A 17,597-nucleotide genomic window follows, 5' to 3' on the forward strand; every position below is an offset into this window, starting at 1 on the left:
GACTGAGGGATCGGAGGATGATGAGGTGACAGACCCAAGCTGGGTTGATAGGCCGGGTGAACACAGTGCTTCTGAGACGGAGGCGAGTCCTCGACAAGAACAGGTTGGAAGAGGCAGTGGTGGGGCCAGACGAAGAGGCAGGGCCAGAGCTGGTGCATCAGCGCCAAATGTTTCACATAGTCAAGCTCCCGTGGCGAGGGCTAGATTTTCGGAAGTCTGGAGGTTCTTTAACCCCAAAGGATGCAGCCATTTTGTAGCTTAAGGCTCAGTCCCATTTTTTGGATTCTGACCTGCGTCTATTTATATGGTTATAACTTTTGAACACTGTTACTTATCAAAGCGATTCTGAGTTTGTTTTTTCCCCACATGTTGTACTTCATTTTAGTGGTAAATTTTGGCTGATAAGTTTTGCGTTTATTTACAAAAAAAAAGAAAAAAATTATGAATTTTTAGAAAAATTAGCCATTTTCAAAATTCAAAATCACTGCGTTTTCAGGCAGATCGATTTACCACCTAAATAACTTGCCAAACAACATTTCCCATTTGTCTAATTTACATTTTCATAATTTTTGAAATGTTTGGATAATTTATTTTGACGTCACGCGGTTTACAAATCGAATAGCGATTTTCCATATTTGCTGAATTGACTATTTTGGGGATAAATACTGTTTGAAATTAAATTTTACATATTTAGCATCAAAAACCCCCTATATAACCAACCCATTTTCAAATCTGCACCCCTCAAGCTATCAGAAACAGCATTTACAAAGATTGTTAACCCCTTGAGATCTTCATAGTAATTGAATCAAAATGGCGGTGAAGTTTAGAATGGTCAAATTTTGTCGGTTATACGTTCATTTAGCCCTAAAATTTACATATTTTCAAAAGATAAAGAGAGAAAACCCACCATAAAATTTGTTTTACAATTTCTCCTGAGTGCAGCGACCCCCCACATGTGGACATTACTTGTGTTATGGGGCCACAGTGAGGCGCAGAAGGGAAGGAAGACCCTGCAGCTGCCAGGATTTTAGTTTTCTCGCTGCCAGGATTTTAGTTGTCATGAGTAGAAAAGTATCAATTCTGTACTGGATTTTTTACTTTTTTTTTTTTTCGTGTTCACCGTATAGCCTAAAAATCATGTTATCTTTATTCTATGGGTCGATACGATTACGGGGATACAAGACATGAATATTTTTTCTTATGTTTTACTAAATTTGCCAAATAAAACCCTAATGTGGGGAAAAATCTATCATTTTTGCATCGCCGTCTTCCAAGTGGCATAACATTGTTAAGTTTTTGGCTATAGAGCTGGTTGATGGCTTGTTTTTTGCGGGACATGTTGTTCTTTGCAACAGTATCCTGGAGTACATATGTTTTGTTAATCACTTTTTATTGCATTTTTAGTGGGATATAATAGGTAAAAATCTGTGGCTGTTCTGCAACTCGGCAGACTGACACATGTGCCATGCCTGGCCCATGTGTTAAATCTCATAGTTCAGCGTTTCCTCAAGACATACCCCAATCTGTCTGATTTGCTCACGAAGGTGCGCCGCATCTGTGCGCATTTCAGGAAGTCCAGCACAGATGCTGCCACTCTCAGGGCAGCGCAGCGCCGCCTCCAACTGCCCGCTCACTGACTGTTGTGCGATGTGCCCACGAGGTGGAATTCAACATTAACCATGTTATCCCGAGTTTACCAGCAGCGCAGAGCGATTGTAGACTGCCAGATGTCAACTTCCACCAGAACTGGTAGTCAGGTCAGTCAGCTTCCTCAAGTCTACAATGAGGAGTGGACGTGGATGTCTGATATCTGTCAGGTGCTGAGTAACTTTGAGGAGTCAACACAGATGGTCAGTGGCGATGCCGCCATCATCAGCCTCACCATCCCGCTGCTTGGCCTGTTGAAAAACTCTCTGGTCAGCATGAAGTCGGAAGCTTTGCGCTCGTCACAAGAGATGGGGGAAGAAGATTCCCTTGTTGATAGCCAAAGCACCCTCAGGTCTGTTTCTCAGCGCATATTAGAGGAGGTGGAGGAGGATGAGGAGGAAGAGGAGGAGAATGTTGGTAAAACAGAAGAGGGGAGCATTGTTCAGTCCTTCACTGTTCAGTGTGTATGGGCAGAAGAAGAGGAGTTGGAGGAGTTGGAGGAGGAGGAAATGGAGAGTCAGGTCAGTGAGGGGAGTGAATTCTTGCGCGTTGGTACTCTGGCGCATATGGCAGATTTCATGCTAAGCTGCCTATCCCGTGACCCTCGCGTTCAAAGAATTTATTCCAGGACCAATTACTGCGTATTCACTCTCCTGGACCCAAGGTACAAGCAAAATCTTTCCACTCTCATCCCTGGAGAGGAAAGGAGTGTGAAAATGCATGAATACCAGCAGGCCCTGGTGCACAAGCTGAAACAGCATTTCCCTTCTGACAGCACTAGCGGCAGAGGGCGTACTTCTGCGGGACAAGTAGCGAGGGAGAGTAGGCGAGCAGGCAGCTTGTCCAGCACTGGCAGGGGTACGCTTTACAAGGCCTTTGTCAGTTTTATGTCACCCCAGAAAGACCCTGTCATCTGTCCCCAGTCTCGACAGAGTAGGGCTGATCTTTACAGAAAGATGGTGAGGGAGTACGTAGCTGACCATACCATCGTCCTAAAAGATCACATAGCTCCCTACAACTACTGGGTTTCAAAGCTGGACATGTGGCACGAACTGGCGCTGTACGCCTTGGAAGTTCTTGCCTGCCCTGCCGCTAGCGTGTTGTCCGAGCGGGTTTTCAGTGCAGCTGGTGGCATCATCACCGATAAGCGTACACGCCTGTCGACTGACAGCGCTGACAGGCTGACGCTTATCAAGATGAATAAAGCCTGGATTTCTCAGGATTTCCATTCTCCACCAGGTGAAGGAAGCTCAACCTGAATAATTTATGCACTCCTCCTCCTCATTTTACTCCTTCTCCTCCTCTTTGTACACTAAAGCAGAGGAAACTGGATATTTTTTGCCAGGGCCAACTGGCTCTAGCTATAGTACTCTATGTATTTAATTTTTCTGGAGAGCCACCTACCTGCTCCTCTGGTTTGAAAACTATTTTGGACTACCACATACAGGCACTCAATCTATTTAATTTTTCTGGAGGACCACCTACCTGCTCCTCTGGTTTGCTATGCTATTCCATTATTCCTAGGTGAAATATTCAAACGACCCCGCCTGCTTTGAAAATTATAATTTTTTCAAAGTAAACTCTTCTGGCCCTCAGGGCCATTTTAGGTGGGGAGAGACAGGGGCTTGGACAGGCGAAAGCTCGCCTGGCAGCGGACCGCCAGCTCCATCCCAAGATTAGGCAGCCTCAGAGGCATCTATGCATACTGCCCTTGCTGTTCCCTGTCCATTTTGCCTCCACGATCCTCCACAGCGTCCACCAATGTCTCCATGCGCAACTTTCAACTCTCTATACCCCAGACGCTGGAGCGCGAGAGGATATACAGCACATCATCCCCTTATCAAACGAGCTGTGTCAGGCAGAATTTTCAGGTGTTTCACCAGATACATAGTGGAACTCGGCCCATCTGTCGCCGCCATGCTGGAGACCTGAAGTTTCAATCATAGCAGCGCAATATGGATGCCCCATACTGTCACCCTTAATCATGGAAGTCGTCTCCATGGCTGCATCCACATCTCGTCCCCTTATCAAACGAGCTGTGTCAGGCTCATTTTTCGGGTGTTTCACCAGATACGTTATGGAACTTGGTCCCTATGTCGCCACCATGCTGTGTTATCAACTAAATATACAGTCAACCTTTTGTTCACATAGGAAATCATTTCAGCGCTTCTTGCTCACCTCCTTTGGTTCCTCTCTGCCACCCATTGGTTTGAAGCCTGAGTCCATTTAGGGTTTGTCGCCATGACACACTCTAGCCTGCCGCTGCTGCCGCTGCCGCTGCCTCTGCATGCCGTCTTTTATAGTGTCAGGGTCAATTATTGGATGTTTTAGATGCTATCTAGCCTCATTCGGTCACTCTGTCATGGCCATGCTGTTGCCCATAACTTTGGCATAATAGTGCGATTAAGCAGCCTCGGAGGCATCCATGCATGCTGCCCCTGCTGTTTCCTGTCCATTTCCGTGGTGTTTCCATCATTTTCTGAGGTTTCCAAGTGTTTGGCCAAGCTTCCCTGTGCAGAGCCTTGGTCCCCTTGAAAAATGCTCAAGCATCGGGAAAAGTTTGTCTCGAATAACGAGCACCCGAGCATTTTAGTGCTCGCTCATCTCTAGTTAATACCCCTTGGTTGAAATCCTGGGTGAAGATGCTTATCATCTATCTCCTGTCTATATATCTATCTGTCTAGTTATCTATCTCCTATAATCTGACCAATTATAGATCTCACTATTTATTAATCAATCTTCTATTTCTCTTCTGTATTTATCTCCCATATCCATCTACTGTATATATCATCTACTTTAAAGTTCTGCATCTAGAAATCTCTATCATCTTTCATATTTATCTTCTATCATAATAATTATAATTAATAATTCTTTATTTATATAGTGCACAAGGATTACGCAGCACTGGCCAGAGTTTTGCCAAATCGGTCCCTGGCTCACAATGTAATCAACCTACCAGTAATTTTTTGGAGTGTGGGAGGAAACCCATAGGAAACCCACGCAAACACAGACAACATACAAACACTTTGCAGATGTTGACCAGCGCTGCAAGGCTGTAGTGCTAACCACTGAGCAACTGTGCTGCCCATCATCTCCCTATCATCTGTTTATTGCCTATAAAATTCTCCCATATTACAGTTTGTTTTACCATACTAAAGGGAACCTCTTACTGACTATGGCTTGTCATAAAATAGTTTTATTTTGGGGCCCCACTTTTAGTTTTGCCCAGGACCCCACTTTGTCTAGTACCTGCCCTGGATAGGGCCTAACTTGATTAGTGGGAAAACCCATTTAACCCCTTAGGGACGTGGCCCTTTTTCGTTTTTGCAATTTCATATTTCACTCCCTAACTTGAAAAATCTGTAACGTTTTATTTTTCCATGTAAAGAGCTCTGTTTGGGCTTGTTTTCTGCGTAACAAATTGAACTTCATAGTGATGGTATTTATTATTCCATGCCGTGTACTGGGAAGCGGGAAAAAAATCCAGAATGCAGTGGAAATGCTGAAAAAACGCATTTGCGCCATTTTCTTGTCAAAATCACATGTCTATTTTATTCTTTGGTTCGATTCGATCACGAGGATACTTAAGAACACTCGACTTACATACGACCCCTAGTTACAAACGGACCTCTGGATATTGGTAATTTATTGTACTTTAGTCCTAGGCTACAATAAAAATTGTAACAATTATCACAGGTGTCTGTAATGAAGCTTTATTGTTAATCCTGGTTCTTATGACAACCCAACATTTTTAAAATCCAATTGTCACAGAGACCAAAAAAGTTCTGGCTGGTATTACAATGATAACATATACAGTTCCGACTTCCATACAAATTCAACTTAAGAACAAACCTACAGACCCTATCTTGTATGTAACCCGGGGACTGCCTGTACTGCAATACTACTGTTTTGCAGTATATAGCTATTTTACTATGATTTTTAATAGCCTGCCCACTGCTGGCTATTAGAAATCATTGCACCTGGCAAGCCTACGAGTCTTAATGAGACTCTATGCTGCCATAGCAACCGATCGCCGCTCTCCGATGACGTTCCAGGGGGCGGTGATCGGCCATCCAAGATGGCGGCGGTGTTGGCTGTTTTATACAGCCGTTACCTGCTGTGTATGGAGAGAGCTCAGCTCGTGAGCTCTCTGCATACACCCCTTGCGGCACGAGGACGATATAGTTTGTCCTCGTTCGGCAAGGTGTTAATTGAGTTCAAACAACGCTAGTTATGGATCATAGTGGTGGGTGTAGCAGCCTGGTTTAACCTCCAGTGCAATACACAAAAGATTTATCATTGCATTTACACCAAGTTTTTGGTGTACAACATGATAAGAATGAGATTTACATTTATAAAGAAAATAGGCAGAGATGGTTCCTGTATGTGTAAAAATATCTGACCATTCTTTTTCAAATGAATTTGTATCTATAAATGGGCATATTTGTTTTGTGTGACTAGGTTTGTACTCATTACAGTGATTTTGAAGTTGTAAAACTTACCAATAACGCTAAAAGTTGTTTTACACTTATTGAAATTTGAGAACCCTAGAAAGCAAACATAAATAGTTACATGGCAATTCCCAATAGCTCTAGTCAGTTAAAGGGATTTTCCTATCTCATATATCCATGACCTATCCTCAGGTCCTTAACTACTATTGCCACAGCTGGGCCAAATATAGAGTTTGCTGTGCATGAGCGACAAAGTATATAGACTTGGTTATTTTCAGTGCACCTATAGACCTGAATGGACAGTTTGCCATATATTTGTGGCCATTCTCTATGGGAGTAACGAAAACAGTAGAACAATAGGTCTAAATGGTGAGAAGAGATAGCCTGGGGGTCTCAGCAGACAGAATGTGGTGGTGTCTGTGACACACAATTGGTTGTCCATGACAAATAATTTCTTATTGTCTTAAAATATATATATAACCTTTCAAAAAATCAGTCCTGCCCACGTCATAGATACTTTACAGTCATCTATAATAAGATTTGGTTCTCAAAACGGTAATTCACAAAGTAATAATTCTGCTAGAATGACGCTCCTAGCAGTACATTAAAATTCCATGTTTTTTACAACTAATAACTACAATACTATAAATATTTGATATCTTTAAGTTATTAAAAAGTAAACCAGTGCAGGGGGATCAGATCTGTCACTTCCACAGAAAAGGGGAAGAACAGACCTTTCCATGTATCACACTGATTCCATCCTCCCATTAGTGGCCTCATCCCCAAATGGCTGTGAATATCAGACTTCTATAAGAACTTCTTACTCCTGAGCGTTCTATACCCACAAGTAACATTTCTGTAGATATATAAAGGCTGTGACTATAAGACTTTTATATCTAAATAAACCAAGTCTGGCCAAAATGTGAAACATTTACATTATTTAAAAGTTTTTTCTAATAGTTAGCATTGTAGTTTATATTTTTACCGTGGAGACTGAGGCCTCTAAGTTGTCAGTCATTGGTGAGACATTACTCTAAAAAAAAGAATAAAAAATTAAGTTGTTATAAAAGTTGTGGGATCTAGGGATGAATTTTCATCTTAAAACAAAAGTATTATTATTAAAAGTATGAGTATAATTTAACTGATATTTTTCTATCTAAAATGAGACCACTAAAAAGAACAACGCTTCTTGCAAAAAATAAGCCCTTAACCAGATTTGTCAGCTAAAGAATAAAAAAGTTATGCATATGAAAAGACGGTGATGCTAAAATTAACAACATTTTTGCCAAATTACTTTTTATTCAGTAAAATTGGGAAAAAATTAAAAATTCTATATAAATAAAGTATTCATGGTGCCCCATAGAATAAAAATAATATACTATTTTTATGGTACTGTAAATGGCTCAAAAAAAAAAAAAAACCTTTTTAAAAATAGATGATTTTCATTTCTTCCACCAACAAAGAGTTAATAAAATCTTACCTATTAGCTATAGATGCCCTAAAATGATGTACCAGAAAAGTGCATCTCATGTAGCAAAAAAATAAGCCCCTATAGGTCCACATTAAAATAAGAAAAAAAAAATTATAGCCTTTACCATTTGACAATGCAAATCTGCTCTGGATGGCGCCTCCTTCCATTTTATGCCCGGCCGTGCGCCCATACAGCAGGATACCACCTCATATGGGGGATCGGTGTACTCGGGAGAAATTGGGTATCAAACTTTGTAGAGCCTTTTTCATTTAATCCATTACAAATATTTAATTCTCCACCCAAAAATGTTTTGTCAAAAAAATATTACAATTTGTAGACCGCACCTCCATTTTGTTTTAACCCCAATAAAACATGTAAAGGGTTAACTAACTTCTTAAAAGGGCTTGTTCATACATTGAGGGGTCTATCTTCCATAATGGGGTAATTTACGAGTCTCGCTATTATTTAGGCCTCTCACAATCAATTGAAAGTTGAGCAGGTCCATCTAAATACGGGTTTTGGGGATTTAAAAAAAATGTGAAATATGGCCCCAAATTCTGAGCCTCATAACATTCTGGTAAAATATAAGGAATGTTAAAAAACCATGGCAGACATTTGGGAAATGTAAGTTATGAATTTATTTGGGTGCTATGCTCTACTTCAAAAGTAGAGAATTTCGACCTTTGAAAATAAAGAATTTTTCAAAATATTTGCCAAATTTCCATTTTTTCATAACTAAACACAAACGATATAATCAACATTTTGAAAAATAATTTAAAGTGCAATGTGTCACAAGAAAACAATCTCAAAATTGTCTTATATCTTATAGTTCCAAAGCTATAACCACTTAGAGTGACAAAGGGCAGAATTGAAAAATGGATCCGCATCCTAGATTCCGAAGTGGTTAATTTCTTCCCTATACATCTCAACATACATTCATATTATTTTACTGGAGCCACCAATAGGGGTAACCCAGGGCAAACAAATTTTTACATGTTTAATTGAGTTGAGCCTATGCTAGACATGAAGCACAGTGGTGGGTGTAGCAGCCTGGTTTATCCTTCAGAGCTATACAAAGGAAATTTATCATTGCATTTGTACCAAGTTTTTGGTGTACAGCACGATAAGAATGAGATTCACTTTTATTTAGCACATATTTATGTAAAGATATCTGGCCATTCTATTTTCAATTAATAAGTGTCTATAAATGGACACATCTGTTTTGTGTGACTATGTCTCTACTCATTTCTGTGATTTTGAATTTTTAAAACTTACCAAGAGCTGCACTACGTCGTTTATAGGTAACGCATTTTGATGTTCCTGGAAAGCAAACGTAGTAAGTTACATGGGAATTTCCCTTAGGCTCTAATAAGTTAAAGGGATTTTCCTATCTTGTGTATTCATGACCAATTCACAGGTGTGCCAAATGTAGAGTTTGATTGACAAAGTATATAAACTTGGTTATTTTCGGTGCACCTATAGACCTGAATGGACAGTCTGCTATACTTGTGTGGTCAGCAAAACAAAAGAGAGGAGGCACCTGAAGTGAATCAAGAACCTTCTGCACTAAACCTTCTAGACTTTCTCCAAGCTTTGCGGTAATTCTTCTTGTAATAAATTTGTCTGGTAAATATGTTAGTTATACAAGTGATCTTACAATATTATCATTATCAAATTATAGATATCTTGCAGTTGATCTTATTGTACAGAGGTAAGTAACAGAAATACTAACAGGATCAGGATTTTTCACCCATATTCGATTAGTGCCATCTCCAACTTCCACAATACAACCAGCGTATTCCTAAGAAGAAATAAAGAAAATAAAAATTGTGTTACCTTCTTGTATTACTAGCGATAGAAACAACTAAATAATATGACAGCAATAATCAGCCAGTGCTCATCAAGATATATAGTCTATATAGCTAAAAAATTATGTCACTGATCTAGTTATCCATGGCCCCTCCCCTTTCCCAAAACGGGTAACACCCACCTAGGTGATGTTTTCACTGCTACCATTTTCAGGATTGTACAACCTTTTGATCACATTTTATTGACTTTGGGTACTATTTTCCGTTACAGGGTTAAACGCAGTGAAAAGACTTTGTTATATTATGATAGATCTGCCTTTTTTGGAAACGGAGTTACCTAATGTGTTTATGATTTTTACTGTTTATTTATATTTATATCAGTTCTAGGGAAAGGGGGGTGATTAGAATTTTTTATTTTTTTTATTTTAATTTAAATTAACTTTTTTTTATTTATAGTATTGCTATCTTTTAGCTTACCCTAGGGTACTTTAACCCTAGGTTGTCTGATCGATTCTACCATATACTGCCATACTACAGTATACCGGGATTTTTCTCCTCATTCATTACAGTGTGCTGATTGCACATTGTAATGAAAGGGTTAAAACGAGAGCCTCGGATCTTCGGAAGACCCGAGGCGGTCATGGCGACGGATTGCTACTCCCTTTGCATTTGCAGGCGGTGATCGCGGGGATAACATATGCAGCAAAGATTTTTTCGGCTATGGAGAGGGCACCAGTGGATAGGGCCTAACTTGATTAGTGGGAAAACCTGTTTAATTGAGTTCAAACAATGCTGGTTATGAATCATAGTGGTGGGTGTAGCAGCCTGGTTTAACCTCCAGTGCAATACACAGAAGATTTATCATTGCATTTACACCAAGTTTTTGGTGTACAGCATGATAAGAATGAAATTTACATTTATAAAGAAAATAGGCAGAGATGGTTCCTGTATGTGTAAAAATATCTGACCATTCTTTTTCAAATGAATTTGTGTCTATAAATGGGCATATTTGTTTTGTGGGGCTAGGTCTGTACTCATTACAGTGATTTTGAAGTTTTAAAACTTACCAAGAGCTCTAAAAGTGGTTTTAAATTTTTTGAAATTTGAGAACCCTAGAAAGCAAACATAAATAGTTACATGGCATTTCCCAATAGCTCTAGTCAGTTAAAAGGTTTTTCCTATCTCATGTATCCATGACCTATCCTCAGGTGCAGGTCCTTAATTACTATTGCCACAGCTGGGCCAAATATAGAGTTTGCTGTGCATGAGCGACTAAGTATATAGACTTGGTTATTTTCAGTGCACCTATAGACCTGAATGGACAGTTTGCCATATATATGTGGCCATTCTCTATGGGAATTATGAATCTTTATTTCCACCTATTTAAAACATCACCCTAACAATGGTGATCAAACACAAAAGACGGCACAGGTGTACGAATAAACGTGTGGACACCTATGGCAAACAGGTATCCTCACAAAATACAAGGTAAATAGAGAACCAGCAGGATAATAATCGGCAATCTAGTATGTTGGTGATAGAAAGATGTAATAGGCTTACCAGTTCAGATGCCGAGTATCATGCAGTGGTACATCAGATTTGTGCTCTATGTTACCTTATCTGAGAAGAGGACCGGGAGTCCCGGGATGCATCCAGAGGGGTATCTGCATGCGATGGTGCAGGCGGTTGGAGTAGAAAAGCCACCTATTCCTGTCCCTCATCCCAGTGCGTATGAACTCCCGCCCTGACAATGGCAGTACCAAATCTTGCCCTGTACTACTCACCCAGCATCCCCCCTCCCTGACGCATTTCCTCCTTCTTAGGATTCATCAGAGGGATTTCTGGCAGAAATGCTAAAAAATGTAGTGTAGGGACTCCTATAGTGATTGGATGTCCCTGGGGTGTAATGTATAATGGGTATCTCCAAGTGTAGGATAACCCTCCAGGTGTCCTGTGTGGAGGCCTGGTAACTGATCCCTGGCTGGTCTAGTGGGGATAAATTTCCCTATAGAGCAACAGAATATAAATGGGAGTAGATACACGCCCACCATGGTCACTTACCAATTCTGAGCCCGGTGCCGGTCGGACCATCGGCGTGTGCATCCGCATCTCATCGTGAAACGCGCGCCACTGCTGAACGCCGTGGGTACTTCTGGTCATGTGACATTGCGGGGGAGGGTGCACGTGACCCTTTGTCATGGATACATGACGCTACCGCTGTGGAGGACATCGGTCCTCCGCTGCAGGTAGAGCCCGGTTTGTGAGGTCAGCATAAATCGCTGACAGGATTGCGACAGACAGTGGGTATTGGGAAGTGAGATCCGCACAGGCTCAGAACGTGAACCTATATGGAATCAATGCAAAATAGCCTTAAACTACGTGTTAATAATAGTTAAGGCAAAAAACGCGTGCTTGGTATATTAAACGATACAAATTGCATGTGGCCTCCAAGTATGTTTAGAATATATAGCAATACAGGGTACAAATGCAAAATTCATACATGTGCAATCTGGAGAATACAGCCATATCGGTTTACCCAACAGGCAATGCCAAGAGTAAGATATAGCCTCTTGGGATGCAATGGTTAGTATAATGGACCAAAAGGAAACAGTAAGAAACAGTGGGTGAGCAATGGATCGACAGAGTATAATGACCCTATTGCGCGTCGGTGGGGAGGAGGAAAGGGGTGGAGGATAAATGTAGCCCCCTTGGTATCTCTTGGGGACTACAAAAAGCAGGTAAATTGCAGTTGTTCGTTTAGCCCTCCAGGGGACACCGTTCCCAATCTGTATATCCACTTAGTCTCGACCTGCAGAATTCTTTTATTCCAGTCCCCACCTCTTGGTGGGTATGGTATCATGTCGATACCCACAAAACGTAAGTGTTTGGAATCACCCCCATGGTACTGTTGCATGTGTCTCGCTAAAGGTGTATCTCTGGTGTGTCTGATGTCACCTAGATGGTCCCCAATGCGTCTACGGAGCTCCCTGTAGGTCTTACCTACATATTCTAATCCACATTCGCATGTGGCTTTGTAGATGGTGACATCCCCTTTCCAGGTATTGAAAGAGCGGAGATCTTTCTTCAGTACATTGACGATATTTTCGTCCTGTGGAGGGGGGACAAAGCGAGTTTTGTCAAATTTGCGGAGAGTCTGAACACAAACCAGATCGGGCTACGGTTCACACACAAGATCAGTACTGATAGCCTACCCTTTCTTGACGTCCTTCTGCTACAGACTACAGAAGGGACACTGGAGACTACGATTTTCCGCAAACTAGGTCCAGAGGCTAGGTCCATATTAGAACATCATTGGCCGGTACTCATGTTGGATACGGACATCAAAGAGATGGTGGGCCCTAGACCTCTGGTTACTTACTTACGGGACGATCCATTGGTGACAGGGTGGTTCATAGCCACTTTGTCCCGGAGAAACCAGAAGGTACCTGGTTGGATCGTAGGCCCAATGGCTGCTTTAAATGTGGAAAAAATTGTGTCGCTTGCCCATACGTTTTAAACACCAAAACCTTTCGTAGCAATGTTACAGGCAAAACTTTTGAGATCCGGGGTTTCATCAACTGTCGGTCAACAGGTGTCATCTACAAAGCCACATGCGAATGTGGATTAGAATATGTAGGTAAGACCTACAGGGAGCTCCGTAGACGCATTGGGGACCATCTAGGTGACATCAGACACACCAGAGATACACCTTTAGCGAGACACATGCAACAGTACCATGGGGGTGATTTCAAACACTTACGTTTTGTGGGTATCGACATGATACCATACCCACCAAGAGGTAGGGACTGGAATAAAAGAATTCTGCAAGCCGAGACTAAGTGGATATACAGATTGGGAACGGTGTCCCCTGGAGGGCTAAACGAACAACTGCAATTTACCTGCTTTTTGTAGTCCCCAAGAGATACCAAGGGGGCTACATTTATCCTCCCCCCCTTTCCTCCTCCCCACCGACGCGCAATAGGGTCATTACACTCTTGGGTCCATTGCTCACCCACTGTTTCTTACTGTTTTCTTTTGGTCCATTATACTAACCATTGCATCCCAAGAGGCTATATCTTACTCTTAGCATTACCTGTATGGTAAACCGATATGGCTGTATTCTCCAGATTGCACGTGTATGGATTATGCATTTGTACCATGTATTGCTATATATTCTAAACATACTTGGAGGCCACATGCAATTTGTATGGTTGAATATACCAAGCACGCGTTTTTTGCCTTAACTATTATTAACACGTAGTTTAAGGCTATTTTGCATTAATTCCATATAGGTTCACGTTCTGAGCCTGTGCGGATCTCACTTCCCAATACCCACTGTCTGTCGCAATCCTGTCAGCGATTTATGCTGACCTCACAAACCGGGCTCTACCTGCAGAGGAGGACCGATGTCCTCCACAGCGGTAGCGTCATGTATCCATGACAAAGGGTCATGTGCACCCTCCCCCGCAATGTCACATGACCCGGTCACGTGACCGGAAGTACCCACGGCGTTCAGCAGTGGCGCACGTTTCACGATGAGATGCGGCTGCACACGCCGACGGTCCGACCGGCACCGGGCTCAGGATTGGTAAGTGACCATGGGGGGCGTGCATCTACTCCCATTTATATTCTGTTGCTCTATAGGGAAACTTATCCTCACTAGACCAGCCAGGGATCAGTTACCAGGCCTCCACACAGGACACCTGGAGGGTTATCCTACACTTGGAGATACCCATTATACATTACACCCCAGGGACATCCAATCACTATAGGAGTCCCTACACTACATTTTTTAGCATTTCTGCCAGAAACCCCTCTGATGAATCCTAAGAAGGAGCAAATGCGTCAAGGAGGGGGGATGCTGGGTGAGTATACAGAAAAAAGAGGGAAATGTGGACGATTGACTGAGTCCATATATCGATGCTATTTAACATAACCAGGCAATTGTCCAAGCTAAAAATTTACTTTAACCCCTACGGGACGCAGCCTCTTTTGGCCTTAAGGACGCGGCCCCATTCTTCAAATCTGACCTGTGTCACTATAAGTGGTTATAGTTTTGGAACGCTATGAGATATCCAGGGGATTTTGAGATTGTTTTCTCGTGACACATTGTACTTCAAATTAGTTTAAAAATTTGGATGAAATCTTTTGTGTTTAGTTATGAAAAAAAACAAAATTTGGCAAAAATTTGGAAAAATTCTTTATTTTCAACGTTCTAAATTCTCTACTTTTGATGCAGATAGTCATAGCTCCCAAATAAATTCATAACTTACATTTCCCAAGTGTTTGCTTTATGCTGGCATGGTTTTTTAAGATTCCACATATTTTACTAGAATGTTATGAGGCTCAGAATTTAGGTATCATTTTTCACATTTTTTGTAAAATCACCAAAACCTGTATTTAGATGGACCTGCTCAACTTCTAATTGTCACTGAGAGGCCTAAATAATAGTGAGACTCGTAAATTACCCCATTGTGGAAACTACACACCTCAACGTATGAAAAACCACTTTTAAGAAGTTTGTTAACGCTTTACGTGTTTTATAGGGGTTAAAACAAAATGGAGGTGCAATCTCCAAATTGTAATATTTTTTCACAATACACCCATTTTGGGTGGAAAATTAAACATTTACAATGGATTAAATGAATAAAGGCTCCACAAAGTTTGTTACCCAATCTCTCCCGAGTACACGGATACCCCATATGTGGTGGTAACCTGCTGTATGGGCGCACGGCCGGGCATAGAAGGGAAGGAGGCGCCATCCACATCAGATTTGCTATGTCACATTGTACAGGCTATAATTTTTTTCTTTTTTTTATTGTGGACCTATAGGGGCTTATTTCTTTTGCCACATGAGATGCACTTTTCTGGTACGTAATTTGGGGGAATCTATAGGCTAATTGGTGAGATTTTATTAACTCTTTGTTGGTGGAGGAAATGAAAATCATCACTTTTCAGGAAGATTTTTATGGGGTTTTTTTTTGGCTGTTTACCATACCATAAAAATAGTATATTATTTTTATTCTATGGGTCGCCACGATTACAAAAAGACCTCATCTATATAGATTTTTTATTTTTTTCCCATTTTTATTGCATAAAAAGTAATTTGGCAAAATTGTTGTTAATTTTAGCATCACTGTCTTTCATATGTATAACTTTTTTATTTTTCACCTCACAAATCTGTTTAAGGGCTTATTTTATGCGAGAATGATTGCTCTTTTTAGTGGTCTTATTTTAGATTGCGTAACTTTTTTAAATCACTTTTTTTAGAGCATTTTTGAAGGACATTAATAAAAAATCATCTTTTTCAGAGAGTTTTTTTAGGTTGTTTTTTACGGGGTTCACTTTGCGGATCTAATAACGATTCTGTTTTATTATACAGATTGTTACGGACGCGGGGATACCAAATATGTGGGGGTTTTGTGTATTTTATTCAATTGTACTGAATAAAAACTAATTTGGAGAAAATCTTATTCATTTTAGCATCACCATCTTTTTATATGCATAACTTTTTTATTTTTTGGCTGACAAATCTTGTTAGGGGCTTATTTTTTGCGAGAACAGTTGTTCTTTTTAGTGGGCTTATTTTAGAGTGCATACAATTTTTTAAATCACTTTTTAGAGCATTTTTTATAGGGTATTAATTAAAAATTATCTTTTTTCGGAACGTTTTTTGCGTTTTTTTCCTCCGGCGTTTACCGTGCGGGTCCAGTAACAATTCTGTTTTATTATGCAGATTGTTACGGACGCGGCAATACCAAATATGCGGGGTTTTTTTGTGTTTTTATGTTTTTTATACTTTATTAAGTTTTTTATGGGAAAGTGACATTTTAGGGGCTTATATTTTATGTATTTATTTTTTATTTATTATAATGTGTAGTGTTAAGTGTTTTTGCATATTTTTACTTATACATACTTGAACTTAAACCAGTGATGCTCTGATCACTGGTTTAAGTTCAATACACTGCTCTACAATACCATTTTATTGTAGAGCAGTGTAAACTGTCTGAGCAAGCTTGCGCATGCTCAGACAGTTTGCAGTCAGACCCGGAAGGGATCTGGCTGCCATGGAGACCGGGCAGCTCCGGGGCACATGCCAGTCCTCGGAGCTGCCCGGAAGAGGATCGGATCCCCCGGTAAGCGGCACGGGGGATCCGATCCACAGCAGGAACACCCTTACACGCCGCGGTCATGCTTGACCGCGGCGTGTAAGGGGTTAACACCCGCGATCGGAGCCGGCTCCGATCGCGGGTGTTAGCGCAGGCTGTCAGCTGTACTAGACAGCTGACAGCCGCTGCTTCTGGTACCGGCTCCGTTCGTGAGCCGGTCCCAGAAGCTGGACGTTATACTACGTCCCGGTGCGCTAAGTATCTAGCCCCGGGGACGTAGTATAACGTCGTGGTGCGCCTAGGGGTTAAGTGGTTGTAATCGACAACACTTTTTAAGAATACAATAATAAAACTAAAGTTTTAATGATGTCCATAGTGTCCATGTCCATAGTGTTGATAGTCCATCATAGTGTTAGTGTCAGAGTCTAGTGTAATAAATGTGGTTGAGTTCTTGTTGGTTATTATTTAGTTTTGGTGTTGATAGTTCATCATCATGTTATTGGCGCATCTTGATGTCATAATAAATGTGGTTGAGTTCTTGTTGGTTATTATTTAAACAATTAATTTTCAAGAGATCTAAGAGCTCTTGTTGATGAAACAAGAGTTTACATTCATTAAGGGTCGATAGGGAAGGTATATCATATATAATTGCAGACATGATGTAGAAGCCAGGAAAAAATACTACCTGGCATTAGATATGGAGAAATATTATGAGAATGCAGAAAAGATGGAGAGATATTATAAGAATGCGGAAAAAGTAAAGCCTTCATTCAGGCCTTTTGGACTCAAGCATTCTAACCGCTCTATCCATTGAGCTTCCAATTGAAGCAACAATTTATCTACGTTACCCTTCCGAGGGCCTATCTTAATCTGGTCTATAGCCCAAAATTTTAGATGGTTCATATTGCCTCCATGCTTCAGTTTAACATGTTTCGCCAAAGATGTTTCTTTGTCCGTCCTGATTGTACTAAGATGCGCCGAGATTCTCCTTCTCAGCTCCTGAACTGTTTTGCCCACGTATATTTTAGGACAGGCACACTGTGCTATGTAGATAACACAGGTGCTCTTACAGTTCAGGAACTTCCGGATAGTGTAAGTCTTCTCATTGTCG

The 17,597-nt window shown here is 40.9% G+C and overlaps 1 protein-coding gene across 1 annotated transcript in view; it reads right to left on the reverse strand.

Moving 5' to 3' along the window:
• Positions 1–17,597, reverse strand: part of LOC140103864 (uncharacterized) — a 112,557-nt gene that overhangs the window by 20,517 nt on the left and 74,443 nt on the right. The window contains exons 13-17 of the mRNA XM_072127151.1: positions 10,445–10,489; positions 9,302–9,370; positions 8,845–8,889; positions 7,084–7,131; positions 6,150–6,194 (exon numbers count right to left, since the gene is read on the reverse strand). Coding sequence (XP_071983252.1) covers positions 6,150–6,194; positions 7,084–7,131; positions 8,845–8,889; positions 9,302–9,370; positions 10,445–10,489 — 252 coding nt within the window. The remainder of the gene's footprint in view (positions 1–6,149; positions 6,195–7,083; positions 7,132–8,844; positions 8,890–9,301; positions 9,371–10,444; positions 10,490–17,597) is intronic.

This window comes from Engystomops pustulosus, chromosome 10 (assembly GCF_040894005.1).
Source record: "Engystomops pustulosus chromosome 10, aEngPut4.maternal, whole genome shotgun sequence".
NCBI lineage: Eukaryota > Metazoa > Chordata > Amphibia > Anura > Leptodactylidae > Engystomops > Engystomops pustulosus.